General features: G+C 41.1%; 1 protein-coding gene across 1 annotated transcript in view; it reads right to left on the reverse strand.

Moving 5' to 3' along the window:
- The window catches only part of CFTR (CF transmembrane conductance regulator), an 86,189-nt gene that overhangs the window by 40,412 nt on the left and 27,765 nt on the right, over window positions 1-18,012 (reverse strand). Inside the window, exons 6-11 of the mRNA XM_053405905.1 lie at window positions 17,574-17,737; window positions 15,643-15,768; window positions 12,407-12,653; window positions 8,125-8,217; window positions 6,280-6,462; window positions 3,981-4,172 (exon numbers count right to left, since the gene is read on the reverse strand). Coding sequence (XP_053261880.1) covers window positions 3,981-4,172; window positions 6,280-6,462; window positions 8,125-8,217; window positions 12,407-12,653; window positions 15,643-15,768; window positions 17,574-17,737 — 1,005 coding nt within the window. The remainder of the gene's footprint in view (window positions 1-3,980; window positions 4,173-6,279; window positions 6,463-8,124; window positions 8,218-12,406; window positions 12,654-15,642; window positions 15,769-17,573; window positions 17,738-18,012) is intronic.

Consider the following 18,012-nt stretch of genomic DNA (forward strand, 5'->3'; position numbering starts at 1 on the left):
TTAATTAAGCCCTAGAAATTATTGCAATCTCTATTTGACTGGTATTATTTTTAATGTACATTCTTGGGTGAGGATCTGTACTTCATTTGGGATAAGACTTCCAAAATTTTAAATACTCCCCCCCCCAAACATTTAGGGTAAAATAGGTTGCGATGTTCGCACCAGAGTAATAGGAGATCATCATGCACAGACTAATAGCAGACAAACAAGCACTGTCCATATTGTGTTTCCTCTGGGGTAGATAACAGCACATGTTGCTTTGCTTTCTTTCTTGGGAAAGGCTGCACATCTGCAGTAGAGCAGAGAGGACCACATGCACAATGCTACAGCTCTTACCAGCTCTAGACCATGAGACAACCCTCGTACCTTTAGGAATTCCCTCTGCTGCAGAAAAAATCCATTGCACTTTTGAGTAAATTATCTAAAGCAGGGGTCAGCAAACTTGTTTAGCAGGGGGCCGGTCCACTGTCCCTCAGACCTTGTGGGGGGCCAGACTATATTTTTTTTGGGGGGGGATGAACAAATTCCTATGCCCCACAAATAACCCAGAGATGCATTTTAAATAAAAGGGCACATTCTACTCATGTAAAAACACGCTTATTCCCGGACCGTCTGCAGGCTGGATTTAGAAGGCGATTGGGCCGGATCCGGCCCCCGGGCCTTAGTTTGCCTACCCATGATCTAAGGCTAATTGTTCTGTAAGACGTTTATCCCCTTTTCCTGCCCTACATTTGTTTTAGTTTCATCTTTCAGTCTTTGGGCTCATTATGCTCTGCTGGATTTGATTAGGTGGTCAGCGACTAAGACAAATATGCTACCAGCAATTTAAACTCTGGTTTGCTTTGTAAATAAACATAATAACCCTCGGCTTCCTTCAGTTTTTCTCTTTCCTGATTCTCTAAACATTGCTTTGGTTATTTTCTGAATGTTTTTTCCCCTCCACGGTTTCAGCATTAATTTCACTGTGGGTACTTAAGCTGGAGACAGTAGTCTAGTCTGTTTTGTAGGCTGCTGGGACTCTTTTGAAGATAACCTGCGTATCTGACAAACTTAACTATAAGGTTTCCATAGGAACAAAAGCAAGTTTCATGTTTCCTCTGATCATCGACAGTGAGAGTCATATACAAAAGGAGAATCCTGTTAGCATCCAAATCAGAATCTCAATCCCAATCAGAAGAAAGAAGGCCTTCTTATGTTCACTGGGACTCGATATATGAAGTCTAACAGGGACGCAGGTGGAGCTGTGGTCCAAACCACTAAGTCTCTTGGACTTGCCAATCAGGTCAGCAGTTCGAATCCACATAATGGTGTGAGCTCCCATTGCTCTGTCCCAGCTCCTGCCAACCTAGGAGTTTGAAAGCATGCCAGTGCAGGTAGATAAATAGGTACCGCTGTAGCGGGAAGGTAAACGGCATTTCCGTGCGCTCCGGTTTCCATCACGGTGTCCCATTGCACCAGAAGCAGTTTAGTCATGCTGGCCAGATGACCCAGAAAGCTGTTTGTGGACAAATGCCAGCTCCCTCGGCCTGAAAGCAAGATGAGCACTGCAACCCCATAGCTACCTTTGACTGGACTTAATCATCCAGGGTCCTTTACCTATATGCAGTCTAAGGCTAATTAAGGAACATATAAAAATGAGGGGGAAGTTTAGATTGGCAGGCAAGCAGAAGACCGGCAGGCCACTCTGAGAATAGATGGTTGAACTAAATGGTTCTCTTCCTATGTTCTTAATGGGAAAAGTAAGATTGTGAAACAATTTTCTTGAGATATTTCCTAACTTGTCTGTGAGTATCATGATTTGCCAGATTTTCTGAGACCTTTATCAAAGTTCATAGAGGCCTTCTCAACGTCCACTGTATAGTTCTGAGGGAGAAAACTGCATTGGAGTCTACTTCTCCTTAAGATCTCAAGCCAATCATGTTTCTTTAAAGTTTTACTTGCTCCCTTCCCACCAGCCTTGAGTACAATTTTAAGATTGTGAAGGACTGTTCTTAAATACTATACTCGGTGCCAGACATAATGCGTTCAGCATCCCTGGTAAAATCCTGCATTTGTTTTAATAAATAGAAATATAGGTCCTTTTCTGAGGGCAATACCACAAACCTTGACGGATTTCTGGTTCCATCTCAAATATTTTTGGATTGAAAAGTACTACTAATGAGGTCTTTCAACACTGCAAACACTAATTCAGAGTACAATAAGTAAAATGTTCCACCCTGCAGAATGTGCTTCAATGTATCCTAAAAGGAATTTTTTTTCTCCTATCTCAAAACCCAGAAAGTTATGCAAGCTATTTGCTTTCTCTTCCATCTATGCATAATTGTATTTGATAAAGCTACTTCGCACATCTCCTTCAATCCTTCAAGTGAAATTTGATGGTACATTCTTTGGAACGGATTGCACACCGGTCAAAGGAGATAGGGGCTATTAATGATTGGGTTTCCTGACATGAAAACTAATCGAGGTACGAATGGGGGAGTGATAGTCTGACCTTTCACTTTACCTGCACCAAGTAGTTTGCTGCTTCAAATATACATACATGAGAAAGGTAATATAGGCAAAAGGTAAAAAGGTAAAGGACCCCATGACAGTTTAAGTCCAGTCAAAGGCAACTATGGGGTTGCGGCGCTCATATCACTTTCAGGCTGAGGGAGCTGATGTTTGTCCACAGACAGCTTTCTGGGTCATGTGGCCAGCAGGTCTAAAGCACTTCCGGCGCAACAGAACACCGTGACGGAAACCAGAATGCATGGAAATGTCATTTACCTTCCTGCCGCAGCAGTACCTATTTATCTACTTGCACTGGTGTACTTTTAGACCACAGCACCACCTGCATCCCATCAGAAAGGTAATATATGAACTATGACACACAGGTATGAGATGAGATGAGATGAGCAAGCTGTTCAGCATTCCATATTACTTGCTTAGTATAGCAATGTGATACATGCACTTTTGCAAATGCTAGTTAATAGACACTTCTGATAAAAATATTTTAAGCGCTGTTACTAGCTCTACATCTTCTGTCTCATCCCTATTCTTTTCCTTCTATTCAGACCCAGAAGATTTATAGCTTACCTGGCTGAGCCATTTGCAGGTTATGCAACACAACCTATCCATCACAAAAATTTCTGCTTTAATTGTTTTGTTGGCAAAGCCTGACTTTAATGAACAGATAGACTTTGGAAGTACAGCAACCTCAAGAAAGAATTGGATTTCTACAATTTCAACAGCCATTTCAAAATTTCAAGATTCGGCCAAAGAGATAACAGACATGCATATACACTAGTATAAATTTTACTATAACATTATTATGGCTGTTTCCTCTTAACAGAATGCATAATATTTGATTCTTTGATTTACTGTCCTAGTTTTGGGACAGCTATACCTTATTATACTTAAAAATTCAGAGGGTTATTTCTCTACAATGTAATTGAAATCAATCTTGCAGCTGATGACGGATTCCACAAGAGTATGACACATCTCAGGAAAATATTGTCTCGCTATCCCATTCTCATTTATTTTACCATGCTTCGATTAGATGTGTCAACAACTATATTTCTCTCTCTCTCTCTCTCTCTCTCTCTCTGTCTATATATACATGCATTTGATGCCCATATTGACCTTAACTAAATTGTAAGCCCAGTGTTGTTTTGAAATTTTCATTTTAATTATGAATACAGGTTGGTTTACGATTTGGACACATTTTAAATCATTCACCAGTCAAGGCTGTGCAATGAGATCTAAGCAGAAGAGGACTGTACCCTGAACAGGGAAATTAAAGCATTAGGGTTCATATAGCCTTGTGCTGAATGAGGAAAATACTGAATACAGAACAGTACTAATAAATTATAAGTGCTTCTTTGAATTTTAAAAATCTTATTCAGCACTTCTTATACAGTACTGCCATTAGCTATATGTACCCCTGCAGCTTTTAACCACAATCACGTACTACAAGCAAGAAGAAAATATTAAAGACTGACCTCTTCTAACTGACAGGCTTTGATGACACTCTTGTATCGGAATTCATCATAGGAAACCCCAAAGATGATGTTTTCTTTAATTGTTCCAGGCATGATCCATGATACTTGAGGGCAAAAGGAAATCCTTCCACTGTGTTTAATTTTACCTTCCAAAGGCTCCAGCTCTCCCATGATCATCATCAGGAGAGAAGTCTGTTGTTGAGATTTATAATAATTAACATTCATTCTTTAATAAAGAGGTGTGTACAACAAGATCTAAGGGACACGGGTGGTGCTGTGGGTTAAACCACAGAGCCTAGGACTTGCTGATCAGAAGGTTGGCGGTTCAAATCCCCACGACGGAGTGAGTTCCCGTTGCTCGGTCCCTGCTCCTGCCAAACTAGCAGTTTGAAAGCACGTCAAAGTGCAAGTAGATAAATAGGCGGGAAGGTAAACGGCGTTTCCGTGCGCTGCTCTGGTTCGCCAGAAGCAGCTTAGTCCTGCTGGCCACATGACCCGGAAGCTGTACGCCGGCTCCCTCGGCCAATAAAGCGAGATGAGCGCCGCAACCCCAGAGTCGGTCATGACTGGACCTAATGGTCAGGGGTCCCTTAACTTTACCTTACAACAAGATCTAGCAGCCATGACTATTCTAAGTTTGCAACTTTGTACAATATGTTTATATCAATAAATCTGAAATGATGGGGTCTTATGTGCATGGTTTGGCAGATTCATTCCAATACAATTCAAAATGCAAAAGGATGAAAAATCTGAAAATCATCCTTGCAAGCTCAGAAAATAGCCTGTCAATCATAGAAGTCTTTCACATTTACAGAGTAAACCTCAATGCCCCTGTGAATCTTTGATGAGTCAGGCAAAGCATTAGGTGTAAATTAATCATAAACCCAGAGATATGACTTATTTGTGCAACCTTGAAAAAGCATAATTAATTTGTGTAACTTTTTAATTGATCCTATTAATGATTTGGCTTGGTGTGACATTTCCTGCAATACTTCTCTGTAAAACAGGACAATAGCACAGCTAGTGATTCATTGTAGCTTGAAAGCCCTTCAGGAAGCTATTGATCACTACTTCAGAATACACTTGCCATGGTTTCTGAGTTAATTAGTAGCTAATAGTAACCTTGTGGCACTTAGTGCACATCAAAGTGGTGAGAAATATGAGGAAATATGATACATGTTATCAAAGGTACTCTAAATGCAAGCCGCTTTCAGAAATTAGCCTCCATGCATTCCCTTCATTTTTTCTTTGAATGCTGTGAAAGCTAATTTCTAAAGGGGGTCTACTTGTCACAGAATGCCTTTAGTTAGTAAAGCAGTCATAAAACTCTATTTTTAAACTTCTGCATCTCCAACAGAGGTAGGCTTCCTGTGACACAACTTGAGAACTTAGGACAGCGGTTCTCAAATTTTTATTCTGAAAGTGTGGCCCAGAGAAAAAGGGTTTGAGAACCACTGTCTTAGGCACTGCAGCTAAGCTGTGACTTGATGAGTTAGTTATCGAGAATAACTGGAGTCAGGGCTGGTGCTAGCATAGCAAGATGCAAAAGCGAACAAAATACCCTTTAAAGATTAAAAACCTTCCTGCCCTTTTAAATATTGTGTAAAAAATGTAAAGGTAAAGGGACCTCTGACCATTAGGTCCAGTCGCGAACAACTCTGGGTTTGTGGCGCTCATCTTGGTTTACTGGCGAGGGAGTCCGGGTCCTGTGGCCAGCATGACTAAGCTGCTTCTGGCGAACCAGAGCAGCGCACGGAAACGCCATTTACCTTCCCACCGGAGCGGTACCTATTTATCTACTTGCACTTTGATGTGCTTTGGAACTGCTAGGTTGGCAGGAGCAGGGACCGAACAACGGGAGCTCACCCCATCGCGGGGATTCAAACCGGCGACCTTCCAATCAGCAAGCCCTAGGCTCTGTGGCTTAGATCACAGCACCACCCGTGTCCCTTATGTGAGGTAGTACTTAGGATCAAACAAGTGCTTTTATCAATACAAGTTTATGGAAATATTTAAATTGTAGCTTAGACAACAATAGTATTTGACAGAGCTATTGGCCTACAGATCCTTTACGCAACTGGCAGGTCTCTAGCTGTCATTGGTTGGGGGAGCTCTACAAGTTAGTCTGTTGTTGCCAATGCCCAAGCCAATACTGCTCACATTCTGTAACCAATAAAGTTGTGGCCTCAATTTTGCCCATTAACATTAACCTAAAATCTGTGTCCTTGTGTCTTAATTCTCCTGGGGGGTGGCTTGGGAGCCTTGACATGCAAATATTTCAGCAGTCTGCCATCGGTACCTTTCCTGCTCCAGTAGACCCTGCAACAGCCAGCATCTCTCCCTTTTCAATTCTGAAGTTGATGTCCTTAAGGACAGGAGTAAAATGAAGTTGGAAGTTGCTGAAGAAGAGACCATCACTAGCAGTGGATATTTTCCTGTTGCCATTTTCCTGCTGTGCTTTTGCAAAGAACTCCGCAGATCCCTGCAAAGAGGAAAAGCAAACACTCAAAATTATAGAGCAGCAACAAGGAGGTCTCTGTGCATGTATAAATGAGTTTTCTAAAGAAAATGCTTTCATATTATGTATCTGCACTATTATTGCATTAAAATAATTCCATATGTTCTGATGTTTGCTATTTTGAATGTGAACATTTTGGAGATGGACCCTAATTTAAAAACTGTAGTACATGTGCGACATGTGCCCAGGTAAATAAGTACAGTGGTATCTTGGGTTAAGTACTTAATTCGTTCTGGAGGTCCGTTCTTAACCTGAAACTGTTCTTAACCTGAAGCACCACTTTAGCTAATGGGGCCTCCTGCTGCCACCGCGCCGCCAGAGCACAATTTCTGTTCTCATCCTGAAGCAAAGTTCTTAACCTGAGGTACTGTTTCTGGGTTAGCGGAGTCTGTGACCTGAAGCGTCTGTAACGTGAAGTGTATGTAACCCGAGGTACCACTGTATATTTATTGTATATTCATCAAGCCGCTTCTTTGTGCTCTTTGTACAAACACACCCACCCACCCAAAGACGAACTTCTCTTCTTCCTTGCATTGAATTCCCACCCTGTCACATCACCTGCATTTAAGCAATATCGCAGCATGGTTGCCAACTATGGTTAAGGTTTACCAGATTTCACATATCATCTGGAAATCATAACTGGAAATGGATTCTGAGTTGGAAGAAAATCTGGCTTAACTTGATGTTAACAGCTAACCTTGGTGTAGATGTATTGAATATCCACAGTTAGCCGGATATATGTTCTGATATTAATCAAGCAATTTCATACTCTATATCAAAACCCACCCCAATCCCTCAAATTGGTATGCAAAGGTGAATCAAACTTTTTTTAAAAAAATTGTTATTATAGTCCATTATTGGGTGGAGTCTAGAAAAATGAGTGTTTTTCTTGGAAAGCTTGGATAAAGGGAGAGATGAGGAGGCAACTTCTCTTCCCTTTTTCCCACCATCTGCCTTGGTAATGAGACACTGGCATGTATTAGAAGATGCACCTATATTGCAACACCAGTCAATATTTATATACCATGTTAGTTGTATGGTGTAGTGTTGAGAGTGTTCCTCACATGGCAATTCAGCTACCTGGGTGGTCTTAGTTGGGCCAGTAGCTATATCTCAGCCTAACCTCCTTGACATGATTGTTGTGAGGATAAAGGATGGCATCTCAAGGGGGAGGGAACCACGTATGCCAACTTGAGCTTATTGGAGGAATGGTGGGACAAAATTAATTAAGACACCAGATGGTTTTAAGGATTTTTTGTTGTTGTTTTGCACAGAACACACAAGCTAAATGGTAAAACATGAACAGCAATATATCCTGGAATTTTTGCAACCTCCCCCCCCCCAGTAAGCTTTCATTCATTCATATTGAACTAATTAATGCATTAGGTTTGCCATGGTTGTTTGTGGCTGGGCACTTGTACCTTCTGAAACTATATCTGATGCAGAAATTCATCAGATGAAGCTTTACGCAGCATGGACATAGAATAACAGCGCAGTCTTCACCTGCTGAACATCAGCTTGTCTTGTAGTTATTAAAGGCACATGAAACAGTTAATCTAATAAGGGGCAAGTCTTTTAAAAGAAACTCTAAAAACTCAACAAAAATGATCAAAATTTCAGATTTACCTCATCCCAGAAGGCTGTTACTTTATCCAGCTCAAGGCCTGTGGTTGTTAAATTATATTCCAGAGTTTTGTATTCTTCTTTTTGCAAGAAATCCTGTAAATTTAATTTAAAGTTTTTCAGGCACAAATACATGTAATGCAGCATGCTAAATTCTGATCACAGAACATGTCTTTTAAAACATTCTCTTGTTCCAGCACGAATTACTTTTAATTAAAAAGAAGACAGTTGTTAATGGGCAAATTCTGTCCACGCCAGTGAATATTCATCTTCAGATGGAGACTCCCAACATAATATGCAAGTGAGATGACAAGATCATCATAACTGCACATATGAACCGGCTATGTCACCCTTTGTTTTCGGTTCCTTAACGCTATCTCCCCCTCTCCACCTATCAACTTAAAGACCACCAATAAGAATTTAACCTTACGCTTTTGCACTTGAGTATAACTGCGGGTCTAAACACAGGAAAAAAATCACTATAAATAAGTCAGAAATTAGATCGTTTTAACAAAAGGAAAAGTCTCTATGGAAAATCACGTTTTAAAATTTCCTGCTCTCTGCCGCCATCTGGTGTTGCATGTTTATAGTTCATCCAAACCATTGTTTCTTTACTAATGTAGCTGAGCCCTGCATGTAGAAAGAGGTCCTGTCATGTATTACTCATGCAAAGGGGCAACACAAAGGCAATATAAAAGCACTTTGAATTGGGCCCAGAAACTAATTGGTGTTCTATGCTCAAACTGTCTTGGCCCAGTGAGCAACCTGGCCGCTGAATTCAACACCAGCTGAAGTTTCCAAACCATCCTCAGAGGCAGCCCCATGTATAACATGTTGCAGTAATCTAACCTAGAGGTTACCAAGGCCACCTGAGCCCTGAGAAACAGCGGAGATCCAGAAGTTCAACCATCTGAGTACCCACACCTTCAGAGGAAGTGCAACCCTTTCAACAGCAAGCAACCGCCCATCCATCCAGCCTAAAAGTGTCTGTCTTATTTGGATTAGGCTTCAGTTTATTTGCTGTCAAGTGATCAGTTTACATATACTCTGAAGGGGGTGCAAACTGCAAACCCATGAAGGTGCACTCAGATGGCTCCTTGCACGCTTGTAATCAGCCTTAAGGTTCATGTTTGTATCCTCTTAACAGCATATCTGAGCATATGTGTAGCACAGATAACAGCAGTTGGGTATTAACTATTCAACACATATTTGCAGTAATAAAGTATTTCAGTCAAATCTTCAAACTAGGTGTTTCGGCCTGTAAATGCTTAGAATGCACAGAGATGGCGCCATTACACATTCCACATTTTCCCCATCATTTTATCTTCGCTTAATTCTGAAATAAATATTGAACCTGGATCTAGAAAACCACCTTCTAATATCTGGTTGTCGCATGCCTGTCCTCAGATGCCTTTGGGCACGGCTATTTAAACAAAAATGATCTTGACAATTATGTTTTCCTTTAATGAAATAAAAACACTTTAACTTTGAAGCACCGTTTCCAAAACAGAGTTGGAGCATATAATTGTTAAATGACTCAGTGGCTTCTCATTCTGCAGGTCACACCACAAAGAAAATGGTCACTTCCAGGGGTTACAGGGCAAGCCAAGGTTACGTAGGGCAGGAAAGTTTACTGTGGACACAGGCCAGCCAAAAATTAAACAAGTGGCAATATTAGCCATGGATTCTGGGACCCTCAGTGGGGACGCAACTCACTTCCCAATGGTTCTAAACATTTGTGTCACTGCTTGCAATACCATCATAATGCACCATATTGCCTTAAGAGAGCTTAAAATGCAAAATTGCACGTACTCCAAGCATTCATTTATTTTTATTTTATTAGGGTTGGCAAACTGTTTTCTTGTTTGCTTGGGGTTTTTTGTTCTAACATCTGGAGGGCAGCAGCAAACCCACTCTCTGCCTTTATGCTTTGAACGGGTAGAATGGGCCAATGCTCACCTCCCTGACATTCTGCGTTTTCGTTTCTCTCTAACCTGCCACCTTTTTTGGTCTATGAGAGCTAGGAGGGTGTGTGTGTGTGTTGTTATAATCTTATGTGCACACACTTTGGAATAAGATCTGTTGAACACAGCAGGATTAATTTCTGTGTAAATATGCACAGGATCCAGTTATACCATATATTTTTGTCGTTGGATGTGGTAGGGTGAGATGAGGTAGGGTGAGTTTCAGTCATGCACAGGCTGTCACTGTACTCAGGAGACAATGGGCACTGGAGGGGAGAGGCAGAGGCTTGATGCTGGTCGAGGTGAAGAAAAATTGAGCTATCCTTCCCACCTTGGTACATTTTACTTATTCCACAGGTGCATTCATAAACATCATGATGCATAGTTGCAAAAAAGGAAATTAGTCAGATATCATGATGAGAATATTCAAAAGCAAAAAGAAGTTCTTGGAGGCTAGATAGTCAACATAAGTAAAAGGTAAAAGGTAAGGTAAAGGACCCCTGGATGGTTACATCCAGTCAAAGGCAACTGTGAGGTTGCGGCGCTCATCTCGCTTTCAGGCCAAGGGAGATGGCGTTTGTCCACAGACAGCTTTCCAGGTCATGTGGCCAGCAGGACTAAACCACTTCTGGCGCAACAAGACACTGTGACGGAAACCAGAGCACATGGAAACGCCATTTACCTTCCCATTGCAGTGGTATTTATTTATCCAACTGCAGCGGCATGCTTTTGAACTGCTAGGTTGGCAGGAGCTGGGACAGAGCAATGGGAGCTCATGCTGTCACGGGGATTCGAACTAATGATCTTCCAGTTGGAAGCTCAAGAGGCTCAGTGGTTTGGACCACAGCGCCACCCTATAATACCACCCATCTGACTGGGTTGTTGGGTAGCTCCCAACAAAATATAGTAAAATATATACATAAGTAAAGCCCTGCTGGATCATCGAGTTCAGCATCTGGTTATCACAGTGGATGGTATTACCACTCAGTGATTCTGTTGAGGAGTCTGACCCTTTTGGGATTTCTAGCTTGTTGGACTCTCTTTGACATACAGAGTGACACCATCTCCAATACACCCTCGCCTGTCCTTCTTATGGAGATGACAGCGTCCCCATGGCACTCTCCATTTCCCCAGGTTTCTGCTATGTACAATATAGCTATACTTTCCTGTAAGACCAAGCACTCCTGTGACTATAAGGTCAAGAGTTAAGACTGCTTGCGAGGTAGCGATTGAAGAGACTTTAGCAGATACTGCTTCTACATCAAGAGTTGAGGTAGCTTGTGTGGATGTAGGAATGTAGCCACAGATACAAAGAATTAAGTGGATGAGGGCTTAGACACATCCATTGTGTGTTTCGCTTCTCTATGGAAGTAATACACCTGACCATCTAAAGACAGTGGTTTTCAACCATTGTGCCATAGCACCCTGGGGTGCCTTGAATGATAGCCAGGGGTACCGTGAGCAACACTGGCCTCTGTCTGTCTCTCTTTCCCTCCCTCCCTCTCGCGTCTCTGCCTCCCAAAGGCTTGAACAGCTGTTTATTGCAGAAGCCCTGGCAATAAGTTCTGCAGGTGAATGGTGCCACTGAAAGGCACCTCTCTTTGGAGCAGGGGCGGCAGCAAGACTGCCAAGGAGAGGAGGCTGAGGCAATACTCCACAAAGGAAGATGTTCGAAAAAGGGTGAGAGGCTGCCAGCTTTGCAGACACGGGGTGACATAACTGGGCTCCTGAGCCCCATAGAGGTGCCATGGAAAGAATGTAGTGGGTCAAGGGAGCCGTGGACTCAAAAAGGTTGAAAACCTCTGATCTAAAGAGATGAGGCAATAGGACTAAAGAGATCTAGCAGTTAACTTGACTTTCCAATTGAAACCACTGTAGACTGTTTTTCCACTTTGATGAAAGGGATTTTTCCTACAAAGTAGCACTGAGGACTTTTTCTTGCCCCAAACAAACTGGTTCATGCTGCAGTCCTATACATACTTACCTGGAAGTAAGCCTCATTGAACTCAATGTGCTCTACATGCATCAGATACAGGCTGCAATCTTCTATAAACTTGAAAAAAAAAGTAAATCCCATTGACTCTCAACAGGCTGCCTGAGCAAACATTTGGAGAACTTCAGCTGAAGTCAGCAATGACCTCAGTCAATTGACATTTTCCTCATAACTACAGTGGAGAAATACATCAAAACGGCTTCTACGAATAGCATTTAATGAAGTGCAATAAAATATTGCAATGTACTTTCAGTGATAAATTGGCAAGATAATATACTACAAAGGATTAGCTTCTATTCCTGTAGGGAACTAGGTTTATGTATTGTACCTGTATTTTGTTTATTGCTCCAAGAGAATCATACCATGTCTGCACAGCCCAAGGAAACTGCCTAGTGACTGCCATTCGAAGAACAATGCAAAATGAGATGGTGGTAAATATTTTCCTGAGAATAATTCCGTAGATCAGTGCGTACGGAAGCACAGCCAAGAACACCACAAAAAATCCAGAGAAGAAGAATGCTGAGCTATTGAAATATCTCACATAAGCAGCTTTTTGGGTCAGCTTCAGTTCAGGTCTGTCAAAGAGAAAAGCAAAATGTGGAAGTCATTATACCTGGGGAAAGGTATGCCACCCTAAAAGCAGAAGCAGCTGGGGCTGCAAATAAATGCTTGGAAAACAGCTGTAGCTCAGAATGTGAATGAGGGTGGCACAAAAGTGCAACAACCAATCCTTCGGTATAAGGTACCCCCGTGGTGTAGGTTGAGCTGTGAAACAGTGACTGGCCCAGGATTGCCTAGTGAGCTTAGGAATTTGAACCTACATCCAAGAATTTGGATAGGAATTTGAACCTATATCCAAAACTCTAACATTCACACCACATTTTGCTCAGGTCAACACTTCAACTAAAAGGTGTGTTAAATCAGAGCTGCACATTCGGAGACAAGGGAAATCTCTAAAACTAGTTGGCTTCTAGTAGCAACCATCTAGGTGATAGCAAACTATGACAGCAATGTATTCTGCCAACAAATTGCTAGAGATTTCAGAAAATATCATAGCCCAAAGAGTTTGTGGATAGGGCAAATGTGACATTTTCTGCAAAAATCCGGGTATGTCTTTACACAATGTGACTAGGATGAAAGTGGCTTCATTTCCCTGTTCTTCTGTTTCTTTTTCTTGCAAGTGATTATACTGCATCTGCAAAAGCATGCAATTTTGAAGAGATTCTAGACCTAGAGACGACAGACTAACTATTGTCCAAATAAGCTGAGAATTTTTATTAGTTATCTTCTTGGTTTGCTTCTGTTGGGTAGGTCAGCAAAGAAGCACAAATATGCAATTCTAAATAAAAGTATGTGTGGGGGGAACTGCATTCACAATGAAATTTTTAAAAGCAAAAAAAGTCCCGATGCAGATGTTAATAAGGAAAAGGAACAGCTGCGTAGCTCTACATGCTTGGATAAACTGCTTCATCAAAATCTGCAGCACTTTGGGAAATTATGAAGCTCTTTATCAGCTTATTATACTCCAGACCCACAGAAATCTCTGTATTGTACAATAGTGCAATAAAATGACAGCCGTGGGTTGAGCTTTGGAGCACCCTTTACCCCAATGCAGCACTGTAGCAATAAGAGGTTAATCATTCAGTGAACACATACATCATCAGGGCTGCATTGGGATTCAGTTCCCAGAGAGCCCCTGGCCTGTACATTGCTTGGCATGGGAATGGAAGAGATCTCCAACACTAAACCAGACTGTGGAAATGTAGAATTCATTGCATGGCCAATAAGACAGCAAACCAAAGTGAGTCTTGGCAGCTGGAACCTAATGCACACTGGGGTGGGGAAAGGACAACTCTTTGTCTCCAGTTTACAGCCCAAATCATGACTTTGATAGGATTCCAAAAGGAGGAGACGCTATGCAGATTACAGCCTATATATGGTTAATGGTTAGAGTCAGAATGAACAGGTCCCAGTCAGAAATGGCACACATGTTTGGGGAGCACGTGAAATCAGTGGAACGTGCTTCCATCTAGGCATGCTTAAAGCTGAGGTGGAAATCTACTAGCTGGTGAAACAGCAAAAGTATATGTTGATGAATAATTTTGAGAAGCAAAAACAGGGAAGTCAAACAGAGTTTCTCAAAATACAAAATGAAATCGGCCAGAGAATTAACGGGAAATAATTTTTAAATGGTCAAAAGATACACTTTCACAAGCAAGGTGTCCCAAACTATAGCAAAATCTGAAATTGATAAAGATCAATCAGCTACTCTCTTTTCCCCCCGTTACATCTTTTGAAGGTAAGCATCCAATACGGATTGTTACACTGATGATTGATTAATGAAAGCGAATGTGCTGTTTCTTCTTACTCCTTCCCTACCATATTCTTGCATTTTGTACCTAAAAATTATAATTTCAAGGAACACCGGATCCTAGGCTTGGGCTGAACTTTCTTCACTCCCTTTCTTTAAGTTGGCTCTAACATAGTACAACTCTTTCTGGTTTCTAAACATTTTGAGCCCCTGCTAATTCTAACTGAAATGCTGCAATGCTGAATACTGCTGCTACTCATATTTAACACTCGTACACAGTGTGCCAGGCGTTAAGGCTACAGGCTGGTTTTTCTTCTAAAACAGAGAAGGGACACACCCAGTACCACAATCAGTTCTGTATATCAAACAAGGGGAGGAGGAATATTTTTTTAAAAGGAAAACACATAGTAACCATATAATAAATAGTTAAGGAAACAAATTGCCTAAGTTCCGTATGCAATAGACCAAGATGAAAGAGCTACAAAACAATTCAGTTACCTGATTATCCAGTATTTAAACATTTAGTGTTGGCATCGAGGACTGATATGGGTTTTTTTAGCTTTGTGCAGGGTTGGAATGTGAAACTAGAATGCTGAATAATCTGCATTATTCATTTCTCTGGAGGACTAGCGTCTTGGAATTTGAAATATTTTTCCTGTTCTGTCAGATACTGTAGGCCAGAGATGGCCAAAAATGTGGTTCTCCAGCTCCTTCCATCCCTGACATTTGGCCATGCTGGCTGGAGTGGATGGCCAACAATATCTGGAGGGCTACAAGTTCTCCACCCCGATAAGCACACCAAAATGCAAACTTTCATTTTAAAGATTAACCTTGGCCATCACATATTTTCCAGAGCTTTAGTTTCAGTCCTCCAAAACAGCCTGAGTGCCGCAGAAAAACAGGGGTTGAGATCATTACTGGTTTAAATTTCCACATTTCCCCCGATTTACCTTATAAACTCAGCTCTATCTTCTAGAGGTAAAACCTTTGCTACACAGCCACCCAAAAGAATCACATTTCTCCTATTTAAATTTGTAAAATGCGCAACACAATAGCTGGACCGGCAGCTTAAATGCGTAACCCAAAATGGCCCAATACATTTCATTATAGGATTAATAGGGCTAAAATAATTTATCTCATTTGCAGGGGATTAAAACTTTAGTGGAGAGCAAAAATGTCCTGTCTAATGAAACTACCAAATAAACCCACAGGAATAAAGATTACATGGACAATATTGAGGGGCAAATACTTACTGACGCACACTTTCAATCATGTTTTCCATTGCATTCTCCCAACAGTAAGCTTTGACTGATTGTATATTCTCAATCATTTCTGCAGTGAGTACAAGTCTCTCATTGATCTTTCCTGCTCTCTGATCTCTGTAAAACAGATCAACCCAGTTATGTTTAGTACCTATCTGTATATTCTTGATACCATTGGAAACATGACATAGTCTGGGGGAAAATGAAGCTATTTCTTCAGAAAATACATCAGTTGGAGGAGTATAATTGCCATCAGGACCCAACTCATCACCAGTTTGAACTAACCAGGCAATTAAATGGCTACTGGCCTGCAGCTTTTATAATTTGTGCATAATAATAAACCTAAATTATAACAATCTTCCAAGTTAAGGTAAAAAGATAGACTTGGCACGTTTGCTTCCTTTAGAAATGAGATAAATCCAAAAAAACTCAGAATTGCTTCATAGGAACAAGGAGACGCTCTCCAAATTTTAGAGCAATTTTTTATTCTTCAACAGATTCACATTCAATGCTATTTCTTTTCTTTTCAAAGTCCACCAGGTTGAATCAAAAGGTGTTCTAAGCTTCTATAGCTCAGATGGTCATTTGACTTTTCCACTCCATAACTGTCTCCATCACCAATAGTTTGACTGCATCAGGGTGGGGGAGGTTCATAGCACCCCCTCTCTCACCAGGACCAACCTCCCGTATGTCTCATTCTGCAATGGCCATTTCACCTGGTCACTGTGCAAGTTCATTATGGAACATTATATAATAGCCGTTGAATTTGCATCTTTTCCTCTTCTCTCCCTGTTCCTTTTTTCCCTAGAATAGCTACCTGTGTCAGTAAACTTTCTCTGGCATATAGATAAACCCCATCTCACAGATCAAGCACCTGGGTTGATTTGCAGCAAGAACTGAGAGTACATATGTTCTTTGGAAAATAATAATTCACACCTGTTTCTGCTTGTAGTAGCTATTGGTCATGTGTGTGTGTGTGTGTACACACGCGCGTGTGTGTATCTTGTACATATAAAACGCAACCCCCAACATTCCATCTATGCACCTCTGTAGTTCCCCCCCCTCCATATATATGTAGATTATTATTGCCATTGTGGAGAAAAGTAAGGCAATATAATCATGGGTAAAGTTGTGGTTTGTGCAAAATCTGCCCTCCATTCCTGATACTGTGATCCAGCCCTCAGTGACAGGAGTTTTTGATAGATTTTGGCAGAGCTGATGATGCTTGACGACTCTGTTCTGGCTGGATCAACAGATGAAGGCTTTATAGCAGCAGAACTTGCTGGAGTGATCAGGAGACTGTGGAAAGACACTGGTGTTCAAGCTTGTTTCAACAGATCCAGCTTAATGACTCAACCTTGAATGACTTGAACAGCATAGCCCATTCTAGACATTCCTCTTATTCCAGGCCTTTGCCTAATTAAACAATCTATGGCCTTTTAAACTGGGTGTCATTTGTATTTGTTATTATGCTATATATTTTTGTGTCTTTATATTGTAAACTGCCCTGTGACCTTCAGATTAAGAGCAATATAAAAACCTAACAAATAAATATCTTAAGTCATTGTATGTTGTAAACCAACATTGGTTTCATTAACAGAAGGATCATATGAAAAGGTGTAAATTAATAGCCGAGTGAATTAACAATCATTAATGCCTATGAAAACTTTGGTTCCTCTAAAAACTGGAAGTATGTCCATGCCTAGCTTTGGATTATTCCCCAGTTTACAAGTATTAAATATATTCCCTCCAAATGTAAGATCCAATATATGGAAATGTAAGATCCAATATATGGTATAAACACATACAATATGAGAGCCCTGTTAATAGCAAATTGTTGGCAGGATTTATTCAGAATCTGTCATTAGCAAGCTTTTAAAACCCTTAATATTTGAAAGAAATACCCGCAATTGCTTTGTCACCTGTATTTCATCATCATTCGCCCTAGCCAGGCTTGGAAAAAGGCAACAAGAATTAGGAAACCAAGTCCACAAAACGCCGAGGCCTGCAGCATCTCGCAGAGAAGTCCCATCAGCAGCAAGACTTGTAAAGGTGCAATCCACACAAAATGAGCTAAAGCTAAACCCTGGGGAGGAAAATCACAGCATTGCTCACTGGTAGTATGCAAAGATAGTCACAGGAAAGAAAATAGGCAAGAGGGGTGGAGAGTTCAAGGCTTTTCCTTAGTTCCTCCCCACATTCTCCTGAGTCTCCATCCCCATTCTCCAACCTCATGTCCATCACTGAGCTGATTCCCTCAGGCAGGACAAGAGGTTGGACCCAGGTTTATTTTTTCCAAATCTGGGCCTACTCTCTGTTCCCCTGTACTGAACATATCCATTCTTTGAGAAGGAGGTAAGG

This window comes from Podarcis raffonei, chromosome 10 (assembly GCF_027172205.1).
Source record: "Podarcis raffonei isolate rPodRaf1 chromosome 10, rPodRaf1.pri, whole genome shotgun sequence".
Lineage (NCBI taxonomy): Eukaryota > Metazoa > Chordata > Lepidosauria > Squamata > Lacertidae > Podarcis > Podarcis raffonei.